At 45.4% G+C, this 24,920-nt stretch overlaps 2 protein-coding genes across 2 annotated transcripts; one reads left to right on the top strand and one right to left on the bottom strand.

Annotated features, from left to right (window-relative positions):
• Nucleotides 1-622: 622 nt before the first annotated feature.
• Nucleotides 623-19,122, top strand: ITGAE (integrin subunit alpha E; the record flags this gene model as incomplete). The annotated part of the gene is made up of 27 exons (XM_080356831.1): nt 623-646; nt 864-978; nt 2,671-2,785; nt 3,801-3,898; nt 4,298-4,368; nt 4,894-5,011; nt 5,642-5,755; nt 6,100-6,221; nt 6,907-7,058; nt 7,560-7,710; nt 8,189-8,324; nt 8,903-9,016; nt 9,249-9,370; nt 9,508-9,659; nt 10,054-10,207; nt 10,838-10,988; nt 11,072-11,139; nt 11,794-11,929; nt 12,913-13,043; nt 13,561-13,701; nt 14,594-14,815; nt 15,217-15,347; nt 16,094-16,227; nt 16,343-16,491; nt 16,743-16,871; nt 18,173-18,243; nt 18,975-19,122. 27 exons carry the CDS (start codon nt 623-625, stop codon nt 19,120-19,122), a joined length of 3,369 nt encoding a protein of 1,122 aa, XP_080212957.1.
• A 2,798-nt stretch (nt 19,123-21,920) lies between these two features.
• HASPIN (histone H3 associated protein kinase) lies at nt 21,921-24,500 on the bottom strand (the record flags this gene model as incomplete). Its single annotated transcript, XM_080357324.1, has 1 exon — nt 21,921-24,500. One exon carries the CDS (start codon nt 24,498-24,500, stop codon nt 21,921-21,923), a length of 2,580 nt encoding a protein of 859 aa, XP_080213450.1.
• Between the last annotated feature and the right edge of the window lie 420 nt (nt 24,501-24,920).

The following is a 24,920-nucleotide window of genomic DNA, read 5'->3' as shown; positions in this document are numbered from 1 at the left end:
CTTAGAGGAAGAGAGCTGGAGGCAGCTAGAAAGTGTCTCTGTGATTTGTTGCACCCATTTCTGAGGATGCTTGAAAAACTTGCACTTTCTGGGTGAATAGAACCGCATCTCTGGAACGGCTTTTCTCTCTCCCCACCATTCCCAAAGGGTTTCCTGTGCAGTTAACTCTTCTGCTTGCTCAGCATTTGCTACTTCAGCTCATTGAGCACTTGTAATAACAACACCCTGCATCCAAATAATACTCACTACACAGTACTCTGATAGCATGAACTATGTGGGAGTAATTCTGTGTTAGTCTGGCTCAGACTAGAGTCAACAGTACAAAGGGTTGAGGGATCAATAAAAGCCAAAGAGTTGTTGGTAGAGGGGAAAAGAGACAAGCAGAATCCTTTAACATACCCTGGGCATCCTGCCATGAAATGTCACTTTCTGACACCAATAATACACAAAATAAAAGGGGAACACCAAGTGCTCTGTGTGTGTGTGTGAGGATGGTGGGGAAACTTCTTGCACTAAAAAATGACTGTGAGGAGCATCTGAGAGCTGATATCTCCCTTAAATCCCTGCTGTGAGTTCCCTCCAGTCAATCTGTGTGCACATTTCAATGGGATATGGTGTGTCCATGTTGCAACCACCAAAGGACAAGGTAGACAGTACAAATATAGACCCAAGTGGGTTTTTTCCAGACAGATCCTATTGTTCTAAAGCTGTTGATGGACAGAACTGGAGGAACTGCTAAAAATCACCTTTTGGTAACATCAGGGACCTACTAAAAAGTAGGTCTTTGCATCTTCAGCAAAGCGTACGCTTTAAACCTCAGTTAGGAAATACCTCAGTCTCAGTGAGCGCAATGAGACCCGCAGAGCTGGAGGAGCATCAGAGGAAGAGAGCAGCGTCTGCCTAGTGGCTCCAGTTCTCCTGCATTCGCTTGCAAACGAAGAACAATGAGATCGCTCCTGTATCTGCTCTTCCTAATGAGTGAGTCTTACCTCTATATTTATTTTACATGTATTAGAAAACAACAGAAATTTCTGGAGACTCAGATTGGTCCCTTAATGCGAGCCAATAACATGATTCTTATGTAGAAAGTTCAGGATGTTTGGACTTGTATGGAAAGTCCTTAGTTTGTGATGTGTTCTGCTGTTTCAGAGGGATTCATACGTTTGGGTGGAGAGAGTTCTATAGGGTTCATCCTTAGGGGGAGAAAAGTGGCTGCTGGGTGAAATTATACTCTCAAATACAAAACTAGCAAGATGTGTTTGGCCTTTATAGATTTTACTGGTTTGTCTGTTTGCTCATAGTGAAGTAGGTGAGGGTAGAATGTAGGTGAGATGGTTTTTATATTCTTTGCTTTCTAGCATCATTTAAGACACACTTCGGATTAAGCAGCATCTGCTTTCAGAGATATATTTCCCAGGAGTTTTTGGTGTGTTGATCTCTTTAAGAAGAGCTCTAGAACACGTGGGATTTTTAAAAAGAAAATTCAGAAGACCTTTATTTGGGAATAAGTTTGTGTGAAGTAAAACGTAGGTATGGATTAGAAGGAATGTTTCCCGAGTCAGTGTCTGCGTCCACGTCATTCTGTCCTGTAGCCTCATGGGGACAGTTCTGTCATGAAATGGTCTTTGAGCTGCCCGGGAAGGGTGACACATTGCACTGCTGCTTTGGTAGCTCAAGCAATGCACTGAGTGTGAAGTTTTCCAGGTTGTTGGGTGGTTGACAAAGGTTTGGTGATTCAGTACAGCTCAGTACCTGAACCTACTGCGTTTATCATAGTAAATTGCCTTTTGTGCTTCCCACTTTGTGACATTTCAGTCTGTCACTTAGATTCAAGTATATTTATCTCCCAGGCTGTGCATTTACTGAAGTGATAACGTGCCTACAGAAACCAAGAGCTGAAGCGTGAACGGCAGCAGGGGTTGGCTTACCGCAGAGTCTTGCAGCTGAAACACCAATATCAGCCCCATTTTTGTGGGCTGCCTTGCAAAAAGGAACTACATTCATGCACAAATCCCAATTCAGATACAGCTCTGAGTAACGGGTAGAAGTGTCTCTTTTTTTTTTTATGGCTGTTTTATATATATTTTGGGAAGTTATTGGACTTTTAGCAGAGCTGCATCCTTAGCACATTATCCATCACATTTGGCACAAATCTACTCCCTTGCTGCCAAGCTTTGAACTTTTTGTTAACATGCCAAAATCAATGTTCTCCTCTTCTTACCAGGTTCATGACAATGCTGTTCTTGTGGGGAACAATCCCTGCTTCTACCTAAACTGCTTATTCTTTAATCTGATGGCTTCAGTGTCCTGTCCTGTTGAATATGAGCTTTACAAGAAGCAAATCCGCTGGTTCCTGAAGTGGCACGTCACTTGCACAAGCCCTGAGTTTTGCTTCCCTTCCTGTAGGCTTCTGAGCTTCATCTAGTAGAAATGTTTCGTGATGTCCAAGGTGGACTTTCATAACAGAACAACAGGACTCCCATTGCTTTATTTTTCATTAGGCTGGGCAAGAAAATCCTTTGTTAATCTAAATCAGTGAAATCTCCATAGCTTGGTATCTCCGTCCCACCAGCTGTCTGTGCTGGTGGTGGGCAGCATAGCTGGCTCGAGGGCCTGTTAACGATGACTCTACAGATCACAGTCTGCACTCATTTATTTATTTGTTTTCAGTGGTCAAGTCCTTGAGGAGCTTTAATGTTGACACTGGCAAGACATGGATGACACCACACACAGCTGCTTTCCTGTGGCCCGCAGTTCTTCAGCATTCGGATGGGAACACAACCATGTAAGGAACAGGAGAAAGAAAAGCATACCCAGACTTCTCAAGCTTTTATGAATGAGTGTGGCCTGAGGTCCTGTAGATTCTCGCTTTCTACAGCTGTTAGCACAGGTGTGTTAGCACAGGTGTGTTAGCACATGCTCCTCTGCCTGTGACCCGGAGGGTTCCCAGGGGCTGATGAGCAGTGTTAGAGCTTCACCGGTGTGAGGTTTATGTTGTCAGCCTGCGAGTCCTCATGCTGCTTCTCCCCTCACCCACAGCTCAGTCGTGGTACCGTGCAAAAAGTGTATCTGCTCATTTCACCAAATGGCTGAAACAAGCAGCTGGGTTTTTGCAGTATTTCCTGGCGTACAACATCATTTCTGGGGCTGCAGCCGTCATGGCATCCACCAGCTGTCAAGATTTACATTGTGAGCTTGGTCTGAAAACCATAAAGTTGGAAACTGTTATATTTTGAGTATTGGGTCTGTAGGGGAAGAGAAATGGCTGGTTAGGCTGGTGAGCAGAAGCCAACCACAAGTGGTTGCTATAGAGATAACCTATATTACACTGAGCAGATTGCTCAGCCTGTATATCACAGAGTGTGTTTTAAGTTTTACAGTAAATAACATTTTCTGCCCCCAAGCAGAAACTGGCTGACTCAAAGAAGAGTCTCCATTTCACACAGTGATGCTGTTCCCAGTATGATGGTTGGACTTTCTCGCCGCTCCTTTGGTGTCCCTTTACCTCCAGTATTTTATGGGCCTGTCACTTCCAGACCTCTTCCTTGGTCTGGGATAGCTCTGCTAAATTCACAGTTCAGATAATGGGAAGGACGATGATTTGTAGGACAAAATAAGGGTTTTCCTTTCAGTGGCTGATTCAGCTCGAAGCCACACTGGTGTCTAGTTAATTAAAAGACATTGTCAGAGTAATGAGCGGCCGCGCTGGCACACAGATGATGGTTTTGCACTGCACTGCCAAAGGATTCTGCCTGATTGTACCACCTTCTTTCTTTTCCACCTTTTTTCTCATTCTACAGGATTTTGGCTACTTCCTCAGCAGACAAGGGGCTGGGCAGGCTGAGGAAGTGCAGCGTCTTGCGGGAGGAGATCGAGTGCCAGGAGATACCCCTGCGAGGTACAGTCCTGCTTCCCCCGCCCAGCGCTTGCTTTGCTGTGGGCAGGAGGGGCTGCAGAGGTTGGGAGTTTCAGAGAGGACCGGGAATGCTGCTGGGTCCCACGGATCAGCAAACCCACGGTCCCAGTCATTGGGAGTGATGTCTGGAGGCTGCAAGACCTCTTCTGCCACAGCTTAAGTCTTCACCTAAACTTTGTTGAAATACTAAGTTTTTGTTTCCAGTATATTCACTAGTGCTATGATTGCTGATAACTGAGTCCTCTTTCTAGAAGGGCTGATACAGCTGATATCAGTTGTTGTAGCTTTTCTTTGTTCTGTCTGCACAAGGCTGACAAGTACTGTACCCATTTCAATTTTGTTCTCATTCATTCATTCATTCATTCAATTATTCAATTTCAGGAAAGATTAAAGGCTCCAAAAACATCCAGGATGGTGCCATAGCTATTGACAGGAACTCAGATTGGATTCTGGTAAGGGACTGGAAAAATCTATGGCTAGGAATGACTATATTTTCCCAAAATGCTGTGTGTTTTTGCCGGAAAATGCAAATGAGCAGACACAACAGAAGGACAAAGGCTGAAAGCTCTTGGCTGGATCCTGGCTGGTTGGAAAGCCAGCTGGTGCAGTGCCAGCCAGGAGACAAAAGGAAAGGCCCTTCTCATCGCTGAGGACTGCAGTGGACCTCGGACTTCACTGCAGCCACCCCCATCCGTAGGAAAAGGGAGACTGGTGTGGGAGGCTTAGGAGAGCCACCAGGCTGATGCCTCAATCTGGGGAGCCCACCAGTCCCACTTGTTGCTTCAGTGCAGGGCTGAAGTCTTGGCCACCTGGCATGGCCGGGTCACTGCAGGGAAGGGGCTTTTGTGCTCTTAGTAGGAGGATTTCAGTGCTGTGCAGCGATGCTGAGTGTTTGCCGAGTGGCATCTTGAGTTGTCCTCTGCCTGTGGCTTTGCTCATCTCACCAGTCATTAATTAGCCTTCCCCTCCGCCCCCAGGCTTGCCTGCAGAAGAAGCACCGCCGAGCCTTCGCCACGACTGAGAATGTGAACGGAGCCTGCACCCTGCTCACCGCCGGTCTGCGCAGCTCAGCTTTCCTCAACCTCACCAAGACGGGTATGGGAGCAAAACCAGTGTGGAGCCTTTGCAGAGGGAGAAACAACGGCCTGAGGCTCTGCTCTGACACCAGAGGCCTTCTGAGCTGCCAACCAGCAAAGTCCACAGTCCAGAGAGAGACCTAGGGCTGAATTTTAACATGTATGACAGTGACTTCAACGAGTTACAAAGCTCAGCCTTTAAAACCAGCACACAGCAGCAGGGATCTTCTGTTGTGGTGTCCCATGCATCCAAAAGATCCAGCTCTTAAGTCAGGATTTAGAAAAGTATTGACATCCTTAGTGGATGGATGTGGCAAAATCCACTGAGATTTTAAAAGTTCCTGGGCACTCAAGGCTATTCCTTCCAACTGGGCTATTGGGCATTTAATCCAGGGAGTAGAGATGGTCTGATTGTCTGACATTGCTCTGCTTCTTGCAGTCATTGCTAAGAAGCTGAGAACTTTAAATTAGACACTTAGATGGTCTCATTCCATCTTCAGTGTTCTGACTGCTATTAACAGTCTGACCCTCGTGTCTCCTGCAAATTTGGGAACCCTGGTGGAAATACATACTGAGTTTGAGGTGTGTTAATTAGAAGAATATTTTTCAAAGGGTAAAGTGTACTTTTTTCTTGCTATAAATCCTTTAGTTGAGACCAAATTAAACAGCGTTCAAAGTAAAGGCAGCAGAGACAAGATTGCAGACACCAGCGGTACTTGTGGTGAGCTCTTTGGCAGCACAAGGAACAACCACATGTGCAAAGGTAAGTGCTGGACACCAACCATCATTACTGTGTTCTGTACTGGCTGTGTGTGAAGCAGCCTGCGTTCATCTGGGGATGGAAAAGGTGGAGGTTTTGACACTTACTTGTAATGGCAAATTTCTGTCATTATTACAGTCATCATTCACTGAGATTTTTAAAAACTAAAACCTGTCACTACAGTGTAGACCACATCATCATCTAGACCTGCTTTCAGGATAGCTGCGTGGTGCTGTAGTCAAAGTTCTGGTTGTTTATTGATATGTCAGTGTCCTTGAACACTTAATAAATGTTCAGCTGTTTGGTTGTCCCTTCAAATATCCTTTTCTATTTCACTGCATTGACAGAACGGCGAACAGAGATTGCTGTCATTCTGGGTGGATCAGAGAGCACCAAGCCACGTGATTTCCAAAATGCCAAGACATCTGTCCTCAATATGATGAAGTCAACGTGGCAGAAATGCTCCAAGGTGTGTGAACATCCTCAGAGTCTCATAATCTGATAGGCAGGATGGATCAGAGCTCTAATGAAGAATGGAAAGTCTCCTCTTTCACATAATTATTGCTTTTTAAACTTCACAGTAATGCTGGTTGTAGAATATGTAGGATGTAGAATACATATTCTACATATTCTAATGCAAGAGTTAAATGTTAGTGAGTCAAGGAGGAAGAGCAGCTGAAGAGGGAAGTGGAAGAGCCAGGAGTGGGTTTTTGTGCCAGAAGGATGCTTAGATATTTTACCAAGCAAATCTCTCAGGGCACCATGAAACAGCACACACAAATATAAGGAATGGAGTGTATAAACTCTTATTTTAAATTATTTAAATAAATCCGGAGACAAAGTGATGCTGAGCCATGTGGTCACGGAAGGTCTAGCCAGACAGATAAATACAGGAACTTCAGACAGGGAAACCATTATCTTGAGCCAATGAAAATGGAGTCAGTTCCTGGAGCTGATCCAGAAGGGATCACTAGGATACAAATGTGTGATGGAGACAAAGGGATGAAGATAGTTGACCTACCTGTTATTTGCAATATGTGCTTTCTGTGTTTGTGCAGTAAAGTTTAGGACTAAACCTGGTACTCTGAGGGACTTAGGGATCCTGCCTTAAATCTTGTCTAACCAGCTCTGGCTTTGCTGTTGGCTTCCTCCAGATCAGGTTTGCTGTGGTGCAGTATGGAGCCCAAATCCAGACTGAACTGAGCCTGCAAGAAAGCTGCAACAGACTAACTGCTTTCTTCAAAGTCCGGAATATCAAGCAGCAGAGCTCGCGGACCGACATCGCAGCCACACTGCAGCATGTGTTGTGAGTTCACGTGTCTCGAGAAGCTCCAGGAACACTTGAGTGACTCCTTGTGTTCCATGTGCATCAGTCCAGCTTCCCACATCTCTGAACTCTTCTTTCTCTCACACCCTTGAATCCAGTCACCTGGGTCTTGCTTTGAGCATGTGTTCATTTGTAAACCCAGGGTCCTTCCCACCTTTTTCACTGATCTGCTGCATCTCAAGGAGTCATGCTTTCCGTTCCCTTCTCAGTATGACTAACAATACTGACCCGCACTGTAAAAATGCCCCATGTGCAGCCTGTGAAAGTGCTTGTGAATTCAGAGCTACCAGCTGTGGGCAGCCAATGTCCCTGGAAAGCACAAATCCTTGTGCACGTGAATGTGCATGTTTGTCTTGTACGTGTGTAGTTTCATGGGCTGAGAGCTCAGTGAACACCAGTGCCCTCCCACCAACACTGATATTTCCAGCTCTGCAGACATGGCTTGTCCCACGAAATACCTTCATGGTTCTGTTTCCACAGGGAAAAAGTCTTTGCTGAAAGCCCTGACTCCATCCAGACTGACAAGATAATTATTGTCATGGCATCTGGGCAAGTGTTTCTGGAAGACCATAGACTGAGAACTGTGATGAGCTCCCTGGAAGCAGCGATGGTCAAGCTCTATGCTCCCGGGGTGAGTGGGGACCCCCACCAAAGCCACACTTTCTTGCATCAGAGCACATATATAGGGGAGTGGTGTTTCCATCCGTCCCATGTGTCTGCTCTTACGCTTTAGCAGTGAGTGGAAGAACAAATCATCTTGCCTTAGACATGCAGGATGTCCAATCTGAGATACCTTGGACCCTTTGATTCACTTGGGCCTCCATCTTCTTGATGCCAGAGAGTTGATTTTGAAGGAGATGAAGGAATATATCCTAGAAGCAAAGGTGCTGGAGTTGTATACATCTTGTGGCTCTAGAGCTGTTGTTAGTATTTATTAGCAAATAAGGGCTTCTGTGGAATCTAGGATCAGGGTGGCTTTACCAGGCTTTCAGAAAACAGCCTCCCTTTTCAGGGCTTTCAAGTTTTTAAGGTCGGTTTGGGAATTTGTTGGGGTTTTTATGTCTGTGTATGAAACATGTTCAGTCTCCCTGTCTGGCTTTTCTGCCTAGATTGGAGAGTTCATTAGCAACCAGTGGGTGCCAGAAGAGCTGCAGAAAGTCAGAAGCGACTGGTTCCTCCTGTCCACATATGAAGATTTTGACAGTTTCCTTTCAGAGTTGGAGAGAGAGACTCTGAGTGGTTCAGGTAGAAGAAATCCCACTCCCAACCTATCTTCTGTGTAACTTATAGAGTGGATCTGTGATGGTGGGCAGTTTCATTGCTCAAGGAATGTAAATACATCTCCAGATCTCAGCCTGTTCTCGTAGTCACTTGCCCAGCAACAGCAAAATAAGTAAAAGTGATTTCTGTTACACTAGTAACAGTCCTCAAGCACAAGAGATCATGTTCCATATCTGTGACCTGCAGCCGTAACGTCTGGACAGACAGCTGGGCTGCAATAGGTGCTTTGCAACACACACGTTCACCGCATGGACAGTGTTTGTGTTGTGATACTTACACTTCTGGCTGTGCTCTGAGCAGTTTACTTCTACTGAGCTCTCACTGTAGTTCTGAGATGCAGTTCTGATCCCCACAGCCTTAAAAGTCACAAGTGTTTCCGTAGCACCTGAAGACAATATTGACCGTAGGGATGAGGAAGGGTTCAGCTGCCAGGCAGCAAGGCGCAGGAACGCTGTGTAGGCAATAATGCCAGATTTTTGTTCACCTTTTGCTTTCTCTCCCACTGCCCCGTCATCTACGCTCAAACTCGTTCCATGTTTCAGCTGAAAATATTCCAACTGAAGCACCAAAGCACAGGAACACTAATAACAGTGGTGACAACAAGCTCCCTTCCTGGGTGGAGGAGGACAAAGAGGAGGAGGAGGAAAATGTCTTGCGTACGTGGTGAAGTATCTTTTAACACAATCATGCCATGGACTGAAAAAGTCCAGGGGTTTGCTGTGCCAGACCTGAGCTGTAGCTCACGCTGAAATGGCAGCTGAGCAGTCTTGGTGCAGTTCAGTCGCTTGTTTGAGTGACATTACATGTGCATTAAGATAAAGGACTTGGTTTTGACCAAAACTGCTGATTGTCTTCTCTTCATTCCTTTACTTTCCATATCCTGGGCAGGTTCTGGGAGAGAGATTGCTTTTGTTTTGGATGGATCAGGGAGCATCGAGCCAGAGGATTTTGAAAGAGCAAAAGCATTCATCCACAAGATGATGAAAACGCTGTATGAGAAGTGCTTCGAGGTACTCTCTGCTCTCTCCTTTCCACCTGGTCTGGCTAATGTTTCTGTTGGGATTTCTGGGCTAGTTGTTGCAGAGAACCCTCTTTCTCTGAATCAACAGTTGTCACAAGCAGCTGTTTGTCTGCTGCTTCCTTCCAGTGCAGTTTTGCAGTGGTGCAGTATGGGTTTGAAATCAGAACTGAGTTCGACTTGCGAGAAAACTGGGATCCGCGTGCCACCCTCCAGAAAGTGCTTGATATTGTGCAGGTGTGCAACGTGACAAAAACAGCATCTGCCATGCAGCATGTCCTGTGAGTAACAACAAAAGAGCACAAGAAATGAAGGGGATGAATTTCCAGGGCATTTCATGAGTAAGGGAGAGGGACTTCTATGGACATTCAGGTCCTGGAAGCAGTTATTTGTCTGGCGGTGGCTGAATGACAGGCAGCAGATTCTGTGCCATGTTTTAGAGGGTTATAAAAGCCAGTTGTCAGTGCCTAATTCTGGGTGTAGGGGTGCTCAGGAAGCAATAGAAGGGGAGACAGCACCTGCTATTTTTAAGATGTATGAATATGAAAGAAATTCTCTTGCCTCCTTGCTGTGACTGTTAGTTGCAAGGGCATAATTCAACAAGACTCCTCCCTCTATCTCAAGGGGGAAAGCTTCAGCTTTCAGCCCAAGTTCTTTGTTTCGGTGTTTTACCAGGGATTCCATCTTCACTGAAAGTCACGGGTCCCGCAAGGATGCAGCCAAGGTCATGATCGTGCTTACAGATGGGGAAATCCTCCTGGATGAAATGGACTTGACAACAGTGGTAAATTCACCCAAAATGGCAGGAATCGAGCGTTATGCCATCGGGGTAAGTTGGGAATGTGCTTGGATTGTACCTTAATTCCATATCTTGGTAACAGTGGGGGAGAGAAAAGGTGGAACTATGCATGGTTCCAGTATATAAAGGAAGAGGTATGTATAAAATAAGTATAAAGCTACAATTTGAACTGGTACTGTAATCTATCTATATAGTGTCAATTATATGCCCGTGTTTGTTCCTTCCTACACCTACTACCTTCAGCACCTGTGTTGATTTGTCAACAAGGCTTTACCCTGAAGTCTGAAGTTTATTTTCAGACATGCTATGTGGTACCTTAAATCTTCCTGTTATCTCTTTTCATTTTTTCTTTTTCAGAGGAAAATGTTCAATTTTATGATGTCTTGTAATTTGTCAATTTCCAAAATTACTTGTTGGCTACAACAACGGTGTATGCACAGAATAGAGCACCAGCCAGTTACTTGAAGAGGTTTCATAAGGGTTTGGCTCCTGGAGACACTGAGCCCGGCCAGTTCCTTGGCTCCCAAAGCAATTGCTGTTTCTGGGTTCACACAAGATGCCTGAAGTCGAGGTTTTTGCCACAAACTGTTGAACGAAGTAGGTGGGGGCACGGAGATTCTAAAGGTTGTTTCATTTGATTGATTTGCATCTCTTCTGCAGGTGGGAGATGCCTTCAAAAAACCCAAGGCCCTAAATGAATTACGGCTAATTGCGTCTGGTCCAGATGACACAAATGTATTTCAGGTGACCAATTATTCAGCATTAGACGGGCTGATTTCAACCCTGCAGCAGAGCATTATTGGTATAGAAGGTAAACAGCAATCTTTCTATTTCATTAACACCTTTTGAGAAATAAGGAGAAAGTGGCTTACCCTGTTTCTATTGCATCCTCAGGTATGCAGGGTGATGCTCTGGAATATGAGCTTGCACAGGCTGGTTTCAGCGTGCAGATCTTGAATCAGGTCAGTGTCGCGTGTTTAACCCCGCTGAACCGTTGTGTGCTGAGCTGCTGCTTCCACACGCGTGGGGAATCAGGTGTCCCACAAGAAATGATGGCGATGCCAAAGTGTGAGACTCATGTAGTCAAATCTTCTTTGCAAGCCACCGCTTGCTTTGGATGTATCAGATAAGTTAAAATATCACTTTTATACAGTTAGTCAATAGTGAATTTTATTCTAGGATGGGATTTATCTCACATGCAACCCCTGTTCTAACCACTGGATGCTTTTTGTCTCCAGTTGACAGCTTTCTGCTGGCATTCACATCTCCAGTGCATAAGTCAGGGACTCCGTCACGTTGCAAATAAAACAATTCTCCTCTCTTAAGAGGGTGAAACAGTGGATTGTGAGGAGGCTGATGAACATTCAACAGCCTTGGCTGCAGGGGCAACTCTGATCTCATTTGGAAACGAAAAGTCATGTAGTGAGCTGGGAGATGTGCAGCTGCTCCTGTGCTGCTGGGCTGTCACCTGCCTGTCCTCAGCGTCTCACAGGGGCTGGCAGAACCCCCCAGGAAAGAGTGCAGGAGTTGTAAACCGGAAAACACTGCTCCTTACCAAACGGCTTTGCAGCTGCCCTGTGTTCACCTCTCCTAACTTGCAGTATGTTGCTTTGCAGCAAGTCTTAATGTTTGGTGCGGTGGGGGCCTTTGACTGGTCTGGTGGAATTCTACTGTATGATCTGGCGACCAAGACAGCCGTTTTCCTGAATGAATCTAAAGAAGAAGCCAAAACAGCAAAATACAGTTACCTAGGTAATCAGCTTCCTCCTTTCTGAGATCGGCTGACTGCAGTTTTGCACAGTTTGTGTTTAGCGCGGTGTGGTGACACTGACAGCGTTTACCTGAAGAAGGTCACCTGCAGCATCTTACTGGATTCTGACTATTTTATCTAGCTGGGAGAGCGACTCTGCCGAAAGCACTGTGTTCCTGCTTCTTGTTGGGAAGACATGACTTGTTTTGTCTTATGAGTTATGATGCCCCGTGGAATTATTCTGTTAACACAGGCCATTTGGTTTCACTGCATAAGAATACTTGCAATGAAGGGCATTTTTAAGAGCTGATAAGGATAAATATTTCACTTGTTGTGAGTGTCTGGAGAAGAAATAGCTTGTGAATCAATCCTGTTCTTGGCTTGGTGACAAATAAAGCCTCGGTTATTCACCCCAGCGCTTTGTAGCTTCATGACCCGCGTATGTCCCGGCTGTAGGCTTGGCCTTAAAGTCTTACCAGGTAACAGGAGGTGCTGTGGGGTGTTTGTGTCAGGATAATCCTACAGAAGCCTTGTACCAGATCTCTTTTTGCTTTCTATACAAAGTATAGTGTTTTCTTCACTTCTGTGAAGGGTGTTAAACCTTCCAGCTTGCAGACATAATAACTTAAAAGAAAAAAGCATTAATGTTGGATAATCACTCAGGAACTGTGAGAAATACTACGAAAAGTTATCAAGAGTTCAAGCAGGTTTTTCAGAGCAGTAATTTGTTCGATTACCCAACAAGCTAAGAGAGGAAAACCTCAGCTTTGCTGGCTTATTGCTCAGAAAACTTACCTCCTATTTCCCAATCAATATATTAATGAGATTGTCTGTAATCAAAGCCATGGGCCACAACAGTGCAAACTCTTGGATCTCATTGAATATGTAGGTCTGTGTTTCAGACCAAACCGTGGGCTTTTTCCTTTGGGCGTAGAGTGTGGTACTGATAGTAAATACTATTTTTGCTTCTTGTGTGAACGCACAGGGTACAGCGTGGCAGTGGTACACACGGAATATGGACCCTTGTACGTGGCTGGAGCTCCACGGCACAGCATGAGGGGGAAGGTGTTGGTGTTTCAGGATGGACACTTAAAACAAACCCTGCAAGGAGAACAGGTACGGAGCATCCCTCCCCGGGGCAGTCACAGAATCAGACACCTCACACACCTCGTTTGTGCAAACACCAGCTGCATTTTCTCCTCCAGACACACTTAGACCCTCACACATGCATCTGGTGTAGCCAGATGTGGATTACACGGTGTTTATTCACTCCATAATGCTCTGGGAATGTCAGAAGAAATCACGAAATTGGGAAAAAGACTGGGAAGAAATGTAGCTAAACAGGGTGTACTATATTTACATTCTGTTCTCATGGCTCCTGGGGATAGCTGTGGTATTCTTTTTCCTCTGTCAAACTGTTGAATAATGATTTTGTTACTGCTAAACTGGTTGCAGGATCTGTCCCTGAGGATAGCTGTAATAAAATAAATAATAGGGCAACGATCCACATATAAGTAGATATGTGATGTTTTGTTCTAAAAATTGCCTTACTGCTGCGAAGGACACTAATTCTACAAAGCTATATATAGAGAATTCCAGGGAAAGAGCTGCTTGTTTTTTTTCTGGAGCACAGGTTGGGTCTTATTTTGGATCTGAGCTCTGCCCTCTTGATGTGAACCGTGATGGGGTGACAGATCTTCTCCTTGTTGGAGCTCCATTTTATCACATTCAAGGGGAAGAAGGAAGGGTTTACGTCTATCGCCTGGAGACAGAGGTAAAAACACTGGTAGCGTAAACACTCCATGTTGGGGATTTTCCAACCATGCCTAAGCAGTGACAAATAAAACATTCCTCCTTTGTGCTCTCACTGAATGTGCTCTCCCTGTATGGTAGAGGACTGCAGGATGAAGCCAGCGGTCCTGCCTTAGGCATTAGAATATAAAGAGAAATAACTAAGGAAATAAAATTCTATACCTAAGGCGTACGGTTAGCACAGTGTGAGAAAATCACGTCTTTTGCCTGTACACAGAAATTTGTTGGTGCAGACCTTGCTCTGCCAAGCAGTTCTTCACTGCGCTTGCAATAGCTGTGCACATGGGCAGCTGCAGAGAACTAAATATTTTGTAGGCCTAGCTACAGGATCCATTACACAATATACAGGATATATTGCATCATTTTGAGTGAGAAGTCAACTTGAAGAGCAGACCAGGAGAAACCCTCCTTGGTGCACTGCTAAGATTTGCTCAGGGCACGTACATGATGGTTGGAAGCACAAAACAACAGTCTGGGAGTCTGTTATTATAGAATATAACAGAATTCAACTAACATGCACCCTCTTGTGGCTTCTTTCTGTAACGGGGTGGAGAAGATGGGATGGTTTCTGTTGTGAAACAAGCAGGGGATCAACTCGATCTGCTCTTGATTTAAGAGAAGACGGTGCTTCAGTGTGTCCGCTGTCCAGAGATGCTGCTGCTGTGGGAGGGTTACGGAACGACCAAGCTTTTTGTTCCGAGAGTCAGCTGGTGTCTTAGCTTCTTATATTGTTTAGGGCTTTATTGTTCACCTTTAAGCATTATAAGTGTGCAGTAAGTTTGGGGTTTTTTTTACATAAGAGCTACTCATGCTACATTTGCTATAAACAGATTTCCTTCTTGGATGCTTTTCAGAGTGGTTCATTCACCTTGGAAGGACACTTAAACGTGCAGGTGACCTCTCCTGTTGCACGGTTTGGGTTTACAGTGGCCAGCATCGGAGACATCAATGGGGATGGATATGAGGATATTGCAGTTGGAGCCCCCCTTGAAGACTGGCTTTCAAACGACTCCTCTTTTGGCAGCATTTACATCTTTAATGGTGATAAAGACAACATCAGGAGCTCCTTTTCTCAAGTATGTGTCTTGTTGAGAAGTGCCTCCGGTACACCTTAAGAGGGAGAAACTTGTGTGTTTGTAGGAGGAGGCTGGGAGGAAGGACTTCCACATTTCCTTTGCACTGATGGGGAGAAACTTGCAGATGGGTGATGTGACTCCACAGGTTTCTGCAGCAGAGCTGCTCCTTGACTGCACTTATTCGCCCCTCTGCTTAGGCCAGGGAGCTGGATTCAGCTGCTGCCCATAGAACAGCAAAGGCCTTTCCAAACCTGCCTGTCTGTTACACAAGGTCAATATTTTGCATTTCAGGAGTGTCACAAATCACCCTCCCAGCAGCCTCATGTAAAGACATGTATTTTCCCAAGGGCAGGAGAGAGATCCTGACTTAGATTTTGTTGATGTTTACCCCCCCTTTTTAGAGAGTAAAAGCCTCTGAAATTTCTTCAGGACTTCAGTATTTTGGACAATCCATTGGTGGTGGCTTTGATCTCACTAATGATGGTGTCCGAGACATTACAGTAGGATCACTGGAGAACGTGATTATGCTCCGGTAGGTAATATGTGCTTTTTTTTAGCGTGCTGGGGCAATGCTACAAATATAGAATGTGTTCCAAGTGCTGTGTAATGATTCTATTTTTAATTCAGCACCAGAGGGACATAAAGAAATATCTTTACCAGTGCTAGAAATTATATAAAGTGTAAAGCCATTAGTTCAAATTGCAAAGGCTTTTGCCTTCGTATGTCTAAAGCTTCGAACAAGTATGAGATAGTGAATATTAACTGATTAACATAGATCTAGTTCTCAGACCTTGATATCTGCAATTCACTGATAATGTAGCTCATTTAGACAAAACAAGATGTTCTTGACAGACCGTACCCCCTTTTCAATCAGACATCTGGTGGCCGAGTGACCCGTGGTGTCCACAAAGGCTGAGACGTGGCACGCAGATTTAATTTTGTTCCTGCATTTTGTATTTGAAAACAAATTGCAGATAAAGAGAGAATTTGAACAGCTAGATAATGTCTTTATCTAATGGAAACATAAACACCGTGTTTAATTCTGAAACTCTAGCTGTATTGGTGTATTTTGGCTGCCTGTTCCTTCAGACTCTTGGGATTTTGTGTGTTCTGAACGTTCCCAGCAGAAACTGGAGCTTCTGTAAATAGGCCAGGTGAAATACCATGGAAATACTGAGCAGTTCTTGCTGCCAAGCTTGCTTAAAACATTTCTGCTGTAATGTTTCAGTTCAAAAATCTATATTTGATGCTGTTCCTTATCTGTTTTTCCCTGCCCAGCTCAAGACCAGTTGTCCACTTTCTCACCAGCATGAGATTTGACCCTGAGAGAATCCCAGTTTTCCAAAATAACAGCATTGTTACAGCAAAACTCTGTTTCGATACTATCTCAGCTTTACCGGTGTCTCAACAAGGTAATAAACGGGAATTGCGATCAGATTGAAATCAACAGCCTTACGCTGTCCTCGGAAACTCGGCACTGAGGACAATTTCTGGTACAACTAACAAAGGACTTTGAAAATCTTGCAGTGTTTGCGCAGTTACACGTTCTCTACACGGTGGATTTGGATGTGAAAATGGTGACCAGGAGAGTGCGGTTTGAAGATGAGAACACGACGACGAGCGGGAAGCTGCTGGTCAGCGAGAACACGTGCGCTGAGCTGCAGCTTCACGCGCTGGTAGGTGACATTGGTCAGACAGCACGGAACACACGATCCAGGGGATGGCACAGGAGCCAAATGTAGAAAATGATCCAAAAAAATAACATTTGAAAAATCCACCGATGGCTTTTAAACACAGTGGCCCACAGAAAACACCTGAGACAGAAGGTCCCTAAATAAGCCGGATCATAGGAGCTGGAACAGAGATGAGACTTCTGCATTTCAATGCCCAGATATCTCATCAACTTCTCGCTCTTCTTTTCTTGTAGCCCTGTGACTCTGACTGTTTTTCCAGCGTTTTTCTGAGAGTTAAACACGAGCTCTATAAGAAAAATGATAACACGGAGTTTGCTGTTCCTGTGCTGGATAGATACCGGCCATCAGAAATGCATTTTCAGGTAACAAAACGCTAGCGAAGAGCTTTCTTTCTTTCCAGGATGCGAAGCTTTTACTATTAAATACATAAATTCGGTTTTCTTAGCCTTTGCATGTTGTTTTCTGCCCTCAATACTGTATTCTAGGTAGACTTTAGGCCCAAGTTTTCCCCAAACAGACACTCATATCTTGTTAAAGAGAATCTTTACTGCTTTACTTTTGACCACGACATTTCTCTTGTGTTCTATATAAAATAGGATTAAATGCTGCCTATGAGGAAGGCAGATGGTTTGTCTGCTTTGTAATGTACTTTTCAGATATTGAGCTCTCCATTGGAACCTAGATTAAGACTTATTTGCTGGTAACAACTATACAATTTTCTAATGAAGTAATATGTAAAATCATTACAATAACATCTTTTTTCCCATTTATTTTAGTTGTTGGTTTCAAATTTATACTTGACAGGCTGCAAACTTCTAATAACCTTAGAGGTTGTTGGACACCCTGTCTCCTCTCTTGCAGTTTGGTAGCAAGATTCCTACAGCTTATCTGCCCTTTTCAGTCTGAAATCCGAATCATAGCTGCTGAAAAACGTTCCATAAAGCTCCATAAAGAGGCAGCTTTTGGTTACTTAATAGGAGTCTTTACCACAATTCAATATTTAATTAGCTGTCCATAAAGCACGGGACAGAGAAATTAGGACAACATTTAGCGCTGAGCACTAATGAGCACTAATTACTATGGCTGCAGTACTCCTAAGGATTATGATGTTGATTTATTTCTTAAGAATAATTAATGAGATTCTTGAGTGTTGGTCAGCGTTGCTTAGTACTTCTGCACAAAACATCTAATTATTAATGATCATTGAACTTCTCCAGAAATTTCAGGCACAGATAGTAGATTTTTATTGAAGAAAGCTGTTGCTAAAAGAAGCAGCCCTGTCTCTACTAAATAGTGTGCCTATAACCTAGCACAGCAAATGAACATATTTATTCAAGAAAAGCTATAATATCTTGAAAACAAATTAATATTATCACCCTGTGGCTATTCAACAACTGGTATTTCTTTAACAAGACCCTGTCCCCAGTGAAGACTTTTCATGTTATTGCTAGTAGCCCTTCTCCTGGGACTCGAGTTTAAAAACATCATCAATTTAGGACTGACTTATCACTAGAGGGTCTTTAATTTCCATCTTTTCCTTAACTGAGGTCATGGCCATTTTGGCTTTCAGGGGCTGTATATGTACATGTAAGGATATTCTGCAGCTGCTATCTTAGACAAATTCGGACTGTTAAAGTCGGACTTGATGTGTGTTTGCTTTCAGTTGCCGTACAAGAAGGACTGCGGGAACGAGACGCTCTGTACTGCTCATTTAACCTTGACAAGTCACATTCAGTGAGTCACAGGAGTTGTATTATCCGGGTTTTGCATTTAGCATTCATGTAAAATGTCATATTTGTGCATAAGATGTTTTCTTCAAATTCTCGGACGAGATTTGCTGTCCTTTGTTTACATTCCGTTCAATTTGTCCTTTCCGTCACGTCAAATCACATCACACAGCATTGGAACTGCGTCTCCATAGGCACGCTGGGCTGTTCTGGGAAACCTTGGAGGAAAGACCGAGATTTAAACAACTACAGTTGTCCTAAAATCACAATTCTGCATTTAGTTGTGAACACATGATTTTGTTTTAGGCTGATTGGACTGGATGATCTTTCGAGGTCCCTTCCAATCCCTAACATTCTGTGTGGTGCACAGCACTACAGCAAAGAGCTGCCCAGCTTACCCAGCCTCAGGCAGAACAGCACCATCACTTCATCGTAAAAACTACCCTGGAAATTCACTGAAAAGCCGAAGTGGAACAATGTTTATAAATCTATCTTGATGTAAAACAGAAATGATCAAATTTTACATAAGGTTTGGAGATGATGGCCTTCGATATTAAGGGGGAAGCATTTTCCTCCACACCCTGAAGAATACTGAATAATTAATTGGGCTATTGCGCTATGCTGTGTGTGAAAGCATTTGGGGGCAGTAATTACCAGAACACTTCAGTCCTCTTATTTTATTAAATAACAACCCTTAGAAATCACGTCACCCATCTAATTTTTTCTGTCTGCTTCTAGAACAGAATTGGTGCTCGGCCACATGAGAGAGATGACCATGAACGTTTCACTAACAAACAGTGGAGACGACTCGTACATGACAACTATGGTCTTGAACTATCCTAAAACCCTCCATTTTAAGAAGGTGACAGTTGAGGTGAGGCTGTAGAACAGCTGGCAGCAGACTGCGGGAAGAAAACCCAGCACAGACTGCTATTAATTTACTACCCACATAAATCCTGAACTACAGTCCAGGGAAGGAAGGGAACATTTCAGTTGTTAGGAATGAGAACTGAATTTATCTGATCTAAGACTCCCAAGCTTTTATTGGGCTATTTGGACTTAATTCATTTTATGGGAGCAGATGTAGACCGAGTTTAATTTCGCAGTCTGTTTTTATTTGATGCTAAAGAGCGTTCCCGTTCTGTTGGCAGCCGTCCTCTCCCGCTGTTCACTGTGGCCAACCAGCACCATTAACTTCTATGATCTTATCCTCCAACTGCAGAATTGGGCATCCAGTATTCAAAAAGACAACTGTAAGTACATATTGTTATTTTCACTTTTGCCCTACCCCTAAATGATACTCTGAGTAGCTGCTCTTGCATCCTCTATCTCTAAAATAAGGCTAGGGCTGCTATTCTTTCTAATTTAGAATAGAATAGAATAGAATAGAATAGAATAGAATAGAATATTATTATAATATAATTTCTAATTAATATGGCTGGTATGCATTTTCTCAAGGCAAGAGATAATTTCAATTTTCCTGCATGTTACTTAATGTCTAATTTCTCCAGAAGGGAATGATGAGCAGAAAATACATTAGCCATCATGTTTTAACAGTACCCTGGGGAGTTAGAGTATTTACAGGGTAATCAATCTTTTATCGTGTCTTTCTCTTCCCTCTAAACAGGCAAAATTTTCAGTGATTTGGCAATTAGATGAAAGCATATTCCCAAATAAGCCTGTAATCACCATTAATATCACCAAGTGAGTATTGCTATGTTCACTGCAAAATACATTGTGCACTGGAAACAGCAGAATCCCTGCTCGGTGTCCATGCTGCTCATCAGCCACTGGCTACACAGACTGTACTTGTTCTCTTCAGCTTTCTAAAGCATTTGGATCCACATGAAAAATATCTTTCCTTCCTTTATGATAACTTTAGCTTTGCTCATATTTATTTCAGCAAAAGATGGAGCATCCTTTAAGGTTCTAATTTAAGTGTAGTACATACTTAAAGCTTTTGTTTTCTGAAATGGCAAACTGGGTCCTGGCGTCCTCCTTCAGCAGAGAGAACAGATCATTAAAATATATAATCCAGCTCCAAGTAAAGCTTTCACTCTGAATAATTGGGATAAGAACATATGTGGAGAGCATTTTTCTGGACTAAGGGCTTTCCAATGGGGGGAGGTTACTGTTCAGATTCTTTTCTTGTCACCTCCCTCCCATTAAAATTTATGGGCACTAACTAGTACACAGCATTTTTTAAACAACAGAGAGATAATAATGTCATTTCATCCATCCTGCTTTTTTAAAGTGCAAATGAAAACAGCACCATCCTGACTGAAGAACACGTCCTGGATGTCAGATACACATTCACTGCAAGCCTCACCACGTAAGTTTTAAGAATGTTCAATTACATTACCTTACTTTAGTCAATTAGAGGGAAAAAAAGATTGAGAGGATGCCTGGTAAGATTCCAATGCAACTTCCATCTTATTCATTTCAGCACTGCAGATTGTCAAGTCGTTTTCTGTGGTATTAGACAGCAAAAAGTAAAGAGTTGGAAGACAGAACAATAAAACTATATCATGGGGGGGGGTGCCCAGGGTTTCTAATTGCTTAACCTGTAAAAAACAGACACAAGACAGGCTCAAAGATGCATCTAATCGATGGACTGCACATATACACAAATATAGACAGACTGCACAGACATTCCAGCTACAACAAATCTGACCACACTCCCTCTTAATTACTTAATGCATCTGGGGCATTGGATGCACTGAATTTTAATAATAATCTTAATTCACTTTTCACTTAGTTTGATTTATCATTCTCTTTAGACCAGATTCTTTAATGTACGTGAATGTTAGTGAAGGACTTCTTGAAAACAAAGAATTCAGATTTAATGTAAGTAGAGCTTCAAATGTAGGTCATCGGAGTCTATCTGCAATCAGCAATAAAGAACACTTATTACCTTGTGCACTTTCTTTTATAGGTAAATGGAAAAAATGGCTTTAACGCTACCATCGAGCTGCAGATTTGGGTTCCTATCAGTATTCAAGGTCAAAACATCATGGCAGTCAAAAACGCATCAGGAACACAGGTACTTTTTCTTATTTTTTTTTTTTATAATGAAATACCTATTCTCCGGTCCTTAAGAGAGGGAGAAAAACCCCATATCATTGCAGATGAGTGTGTTTTAAAAATCTACATTACAAAATCTTCACGTATTTACATTTTGTAGCATTATTCCAGGTACAAATTTTGCCAAAAGGAACAACAGTTCTGTTTTACAACTGAGCCAAAAGGTGGGGTTTCCCCTCTCCATCCCAAAGCTGAGTAACAACATTTAGCTTTGTCCTCACTGTCCAGAACTGTATTTTCTTTCTTTTTTTCTTTAAGAAAGAATTTGTCAAAAAAAAAAAGCAATACAGTAAGAAAAGAACTTTTAATAATTTAACACTAATAAGGTAAAAACATTTCTGGGGAATTACAAACATGAATTGACCCTGAAGAAAGCTTTAGCCCTCCTCCTCAACATCACCTCTCAAAAAAAGTACAAATGGAAGCATGTTGGAGCAGAAGGCTTATTTTTTTAGACATTTTTGATATGTTTTATACACAATGGTAACCGATCATAGTATTTTTTCATTGTGCCAATGTTTTAAAAGATCATACATAAAAACCAGCAAAGGAGCGAGGCAGTATCAGTGTGTTAGTTCTGGGGAACATCACTGTCCCAGCTCACTGGAACAGGCTGCTGTTCTGCAAAATGTCACCGGCAGACTCGAAGCTCAGAACTTCTTTGTGGAACTTCGTGAGCTGCTGTTTTGTTTTCCTCATGGAAGAATTCAGTTTTTTATGCTTGTAGGCCATGCCTTTCAAAAGTTTATCTGCCAAGTAGTGCAGCCAGAGGACGTTGCTGTGAGGGTGATAGTCAGTCCAGCTGTTGGAGTTCTCGGCTTTCATCTGCCTGTAGATATCGAACTGGTAGTCCCCCGTGCCTTCAAAGAGTTCTTCATCAGTGGAAAGGTCACAAAACACAGTTAACCCGTCTTTCTCCAGCCGAGACAAGGTATAATCGATGATGTTGACATGAATCCCTGCTGTGTGGATGGTGTGTGTTGTCCCATTCAACGCATAATGAAGTTCCTTTACATCCGTTTTCTTCACCAGCACGTTGCCCCAGTGCAAGTCTCTGTGCTCGAAGTGCAGCTCCTGCTCCGCCACGGCCAGGGCGGCCGTCACCTGCTGCAAAACGCTCTTTGCCGATAGCACTGAACTGAGACTGTTTCTCATGTTCTCCAAGTCCCTGCCCCCAAATTCAAACTCCAGTACCATGAAGAGCTGTTTGTCCCCAAAAAAGTCTGGGCGATCATTTTCTGATCCCCTTACTTTGTGGTATTTGTCCCAGGCTTCCAGGAGATACTTGGGATAGGGCCCTTGCACACAGTGCGCAGAGTACAAGGTGATGAACCCATCAGTCCTGTTCACAGATGCTTCAGACAGAAGACTGAGTTCTTTGGAAATTATTATCTCAGGCAGAATCTCTCCAAAGCTCTTTTGAGCTTCACCATTTACTCTTTCAGTCCCCTCAATGGGGATTATTTTCAAGGCCACAGGTCCTCTCTCACTGTCAATCTGGAAGACCTCTCCAAATACCCCTTCTCCAATTTTCTTGCAGTCTTTCATCTTATCTAAAGGGATACAATCCTCAAACGCCACAGGCCCTTCCTGGTGGCATTCCCCAAACACCTTCTCTGCGTCTGTGAGCGCGAGCTCCAGGGCGGAACAGCAGCTCCTGGGAGCCAGCAGGAACATGGAGGAGGCCGACCAAGAGCAGCCCTGATCCTCACCAGCGGACGGGGTTGCTTGGTGCCCTGACAGCAGGGATTTTGCAGAAGGGGTACAAAGAACGCTGCTGCAGAAACTCTCTTCTGCCGTAACTTTCTTCTTCTTGTGGAAGGACAAAGACGCTCGAACTCTACCCCAGGAATAGGAGTTATTGAGGAGTGAACAGTCATTGCCTTTTATGTCTACAGACATCTCCAGAACACCCTTCTTCATTCTTTTTTGCCTCATCTGTGGTCTAAAAAGGGAGTTGCTAGGCTGCTGCAGTCTCTTATTTTTGTGCCTTAGCGGACGGAGCCTGGTTTGCCTCCCCCAGCGGCTGGCGCTGAAGCCGCTGATACAGGCTTTTCTACAGGTGCTGCCCCCTCCAGAAACAACCTTGGTACTTCTGTATTTATTCTCCAGGGTTCCTTGAAGGTCCAAAGGAGACAGTGGCTCCTGGCAAGTGGGTTGAATATCTGCCTTTTTGTTGAGTTTCCCACTTGCCAGCCACACTGACACTTCGTGAGGGTCCAGGACCACCACTGGCGTGAGCTGCTGCTGCTTGTTTTTGCCACTCTGACAGCACGAGCTTCCTGGTGTTGAGTCTCTTTTTAGATGACAAAATTGTTCGTCGGGAGTGGCGCTGACACACGGCGCTGAGTGCTGTGGCTCGTTAGCGGGAGGCAGCGCTGCCCGAGGGCTGGGTGAGCTGTTCTGTGGGGACAGGGGAGCTTGTGCCCCGCGGGGTCCCTGCGCCGACACCCCCACAGCCCTGCGGGACCTCCGCAACCCCGCGCCCGCCCCGCTGCTCCTGCCCGCGCCGTCGGGACAAGCCCGTCCAGCCGCCTCCCCCTCGCTGTCAGCCCCGGGCGACGGCGGGACGGGCTCCGGGTCTCCCCGCGGTGACTCCAGCGAGCTCTGGGCGCTGCCGGCCGAGTCCGATCGCTGCCTGCGCGGCGGGGAGCGGAGCCCCGGGCTGCCGTCCAGCCCCGAGCCGCCCTGCAGCGTGGTGCTGAACAGCGCCAGGGGGCCCGGCGGGGCCCGGCGGCGGCGGGACGGGCGGCGAGCGGCGCCCGGGGACGGCCACTGCGGGGTGCTGCACAGCAGGGGGCGCTGCGCCCCGCAGAGCGGCCCCTGGCGGCGGCGGGCGGCTCCGCGCGGGGCCGGGAGCGGCGACGGGGAGGGGACGAGCGGCGAGCCCGGCGGGTCGTTCTCCTTCCCCGCGGTGCCGCCGCGGCGGGTCCGCAGGCGCCAGGGCCGAGCGGGGCGCTTACCCAGCGGCTGGCGGCGGCGCTTGCCGGGCGGCGAGAAGTCGGAGTCGTCGGAGGGGGCGCCGGAGCCGGCCGAGGCGGTGCTGGAGCCGGCTGAGCTGGAGCTGAACAGCCGCCTGCGGTCCTGCGGCGGCGAAATCCATCGGTCGGGCCGCGGTGGCGGGCGGAGGTGCCCGCCGCGCCGCGAGTATGTGCGGAACAAGCGGACCTGGAGCGGCATCGCCCCGGGCCGCCCTGCCTGGCGGGACCGCGCCACCCGTTCAAACGGGTCTCGCGAGAACGGGGCGGCCACGCCCCTCCGCGGGAAGGGGCGGGTACCGCGGTTAATCCCCGCCCCCGGACCCGCCCCCCGCCGCGGTTTTTGCGCGCGTTTCGCGCAACGTGCGGTTCAACGTGCGGTTCAACGTGCGGTTTCAGGCGGCGACGCGGTGCTGGGTGAGCGGCGAAGTGGAGCCGGATCTCCGGGAGCGTTCCGGCCATACCGGAGCAGAGGTGAGCGGGGCGGGCACGGGCACCCGCTGCGGGCACGGGCACCCGCGGCGCCGGGGTTGAGCCTCTCCGCTCCGTTGCGTTGCAGGAGGTTCGGGACGTGCGGTATCAGGGCGTGCGCTGCTCCATCCCGGCCGGCAGAGACACCGTC

This window comes from Nesoenas mayeri (assembly GCF_963082525.1).
Source record: "Nesoenas mayeri genome assembly, chromosome: 20".
Taxonomy (NCBI): Eukaryota; Metazoa; Chordata; class Aves; order Columbiformes; family Columbidae; genus Nesoenas; species Nesoenas mayeri.
This window is presented reverse-complemented; position numbering and strand designations above follow the sequence as displayed.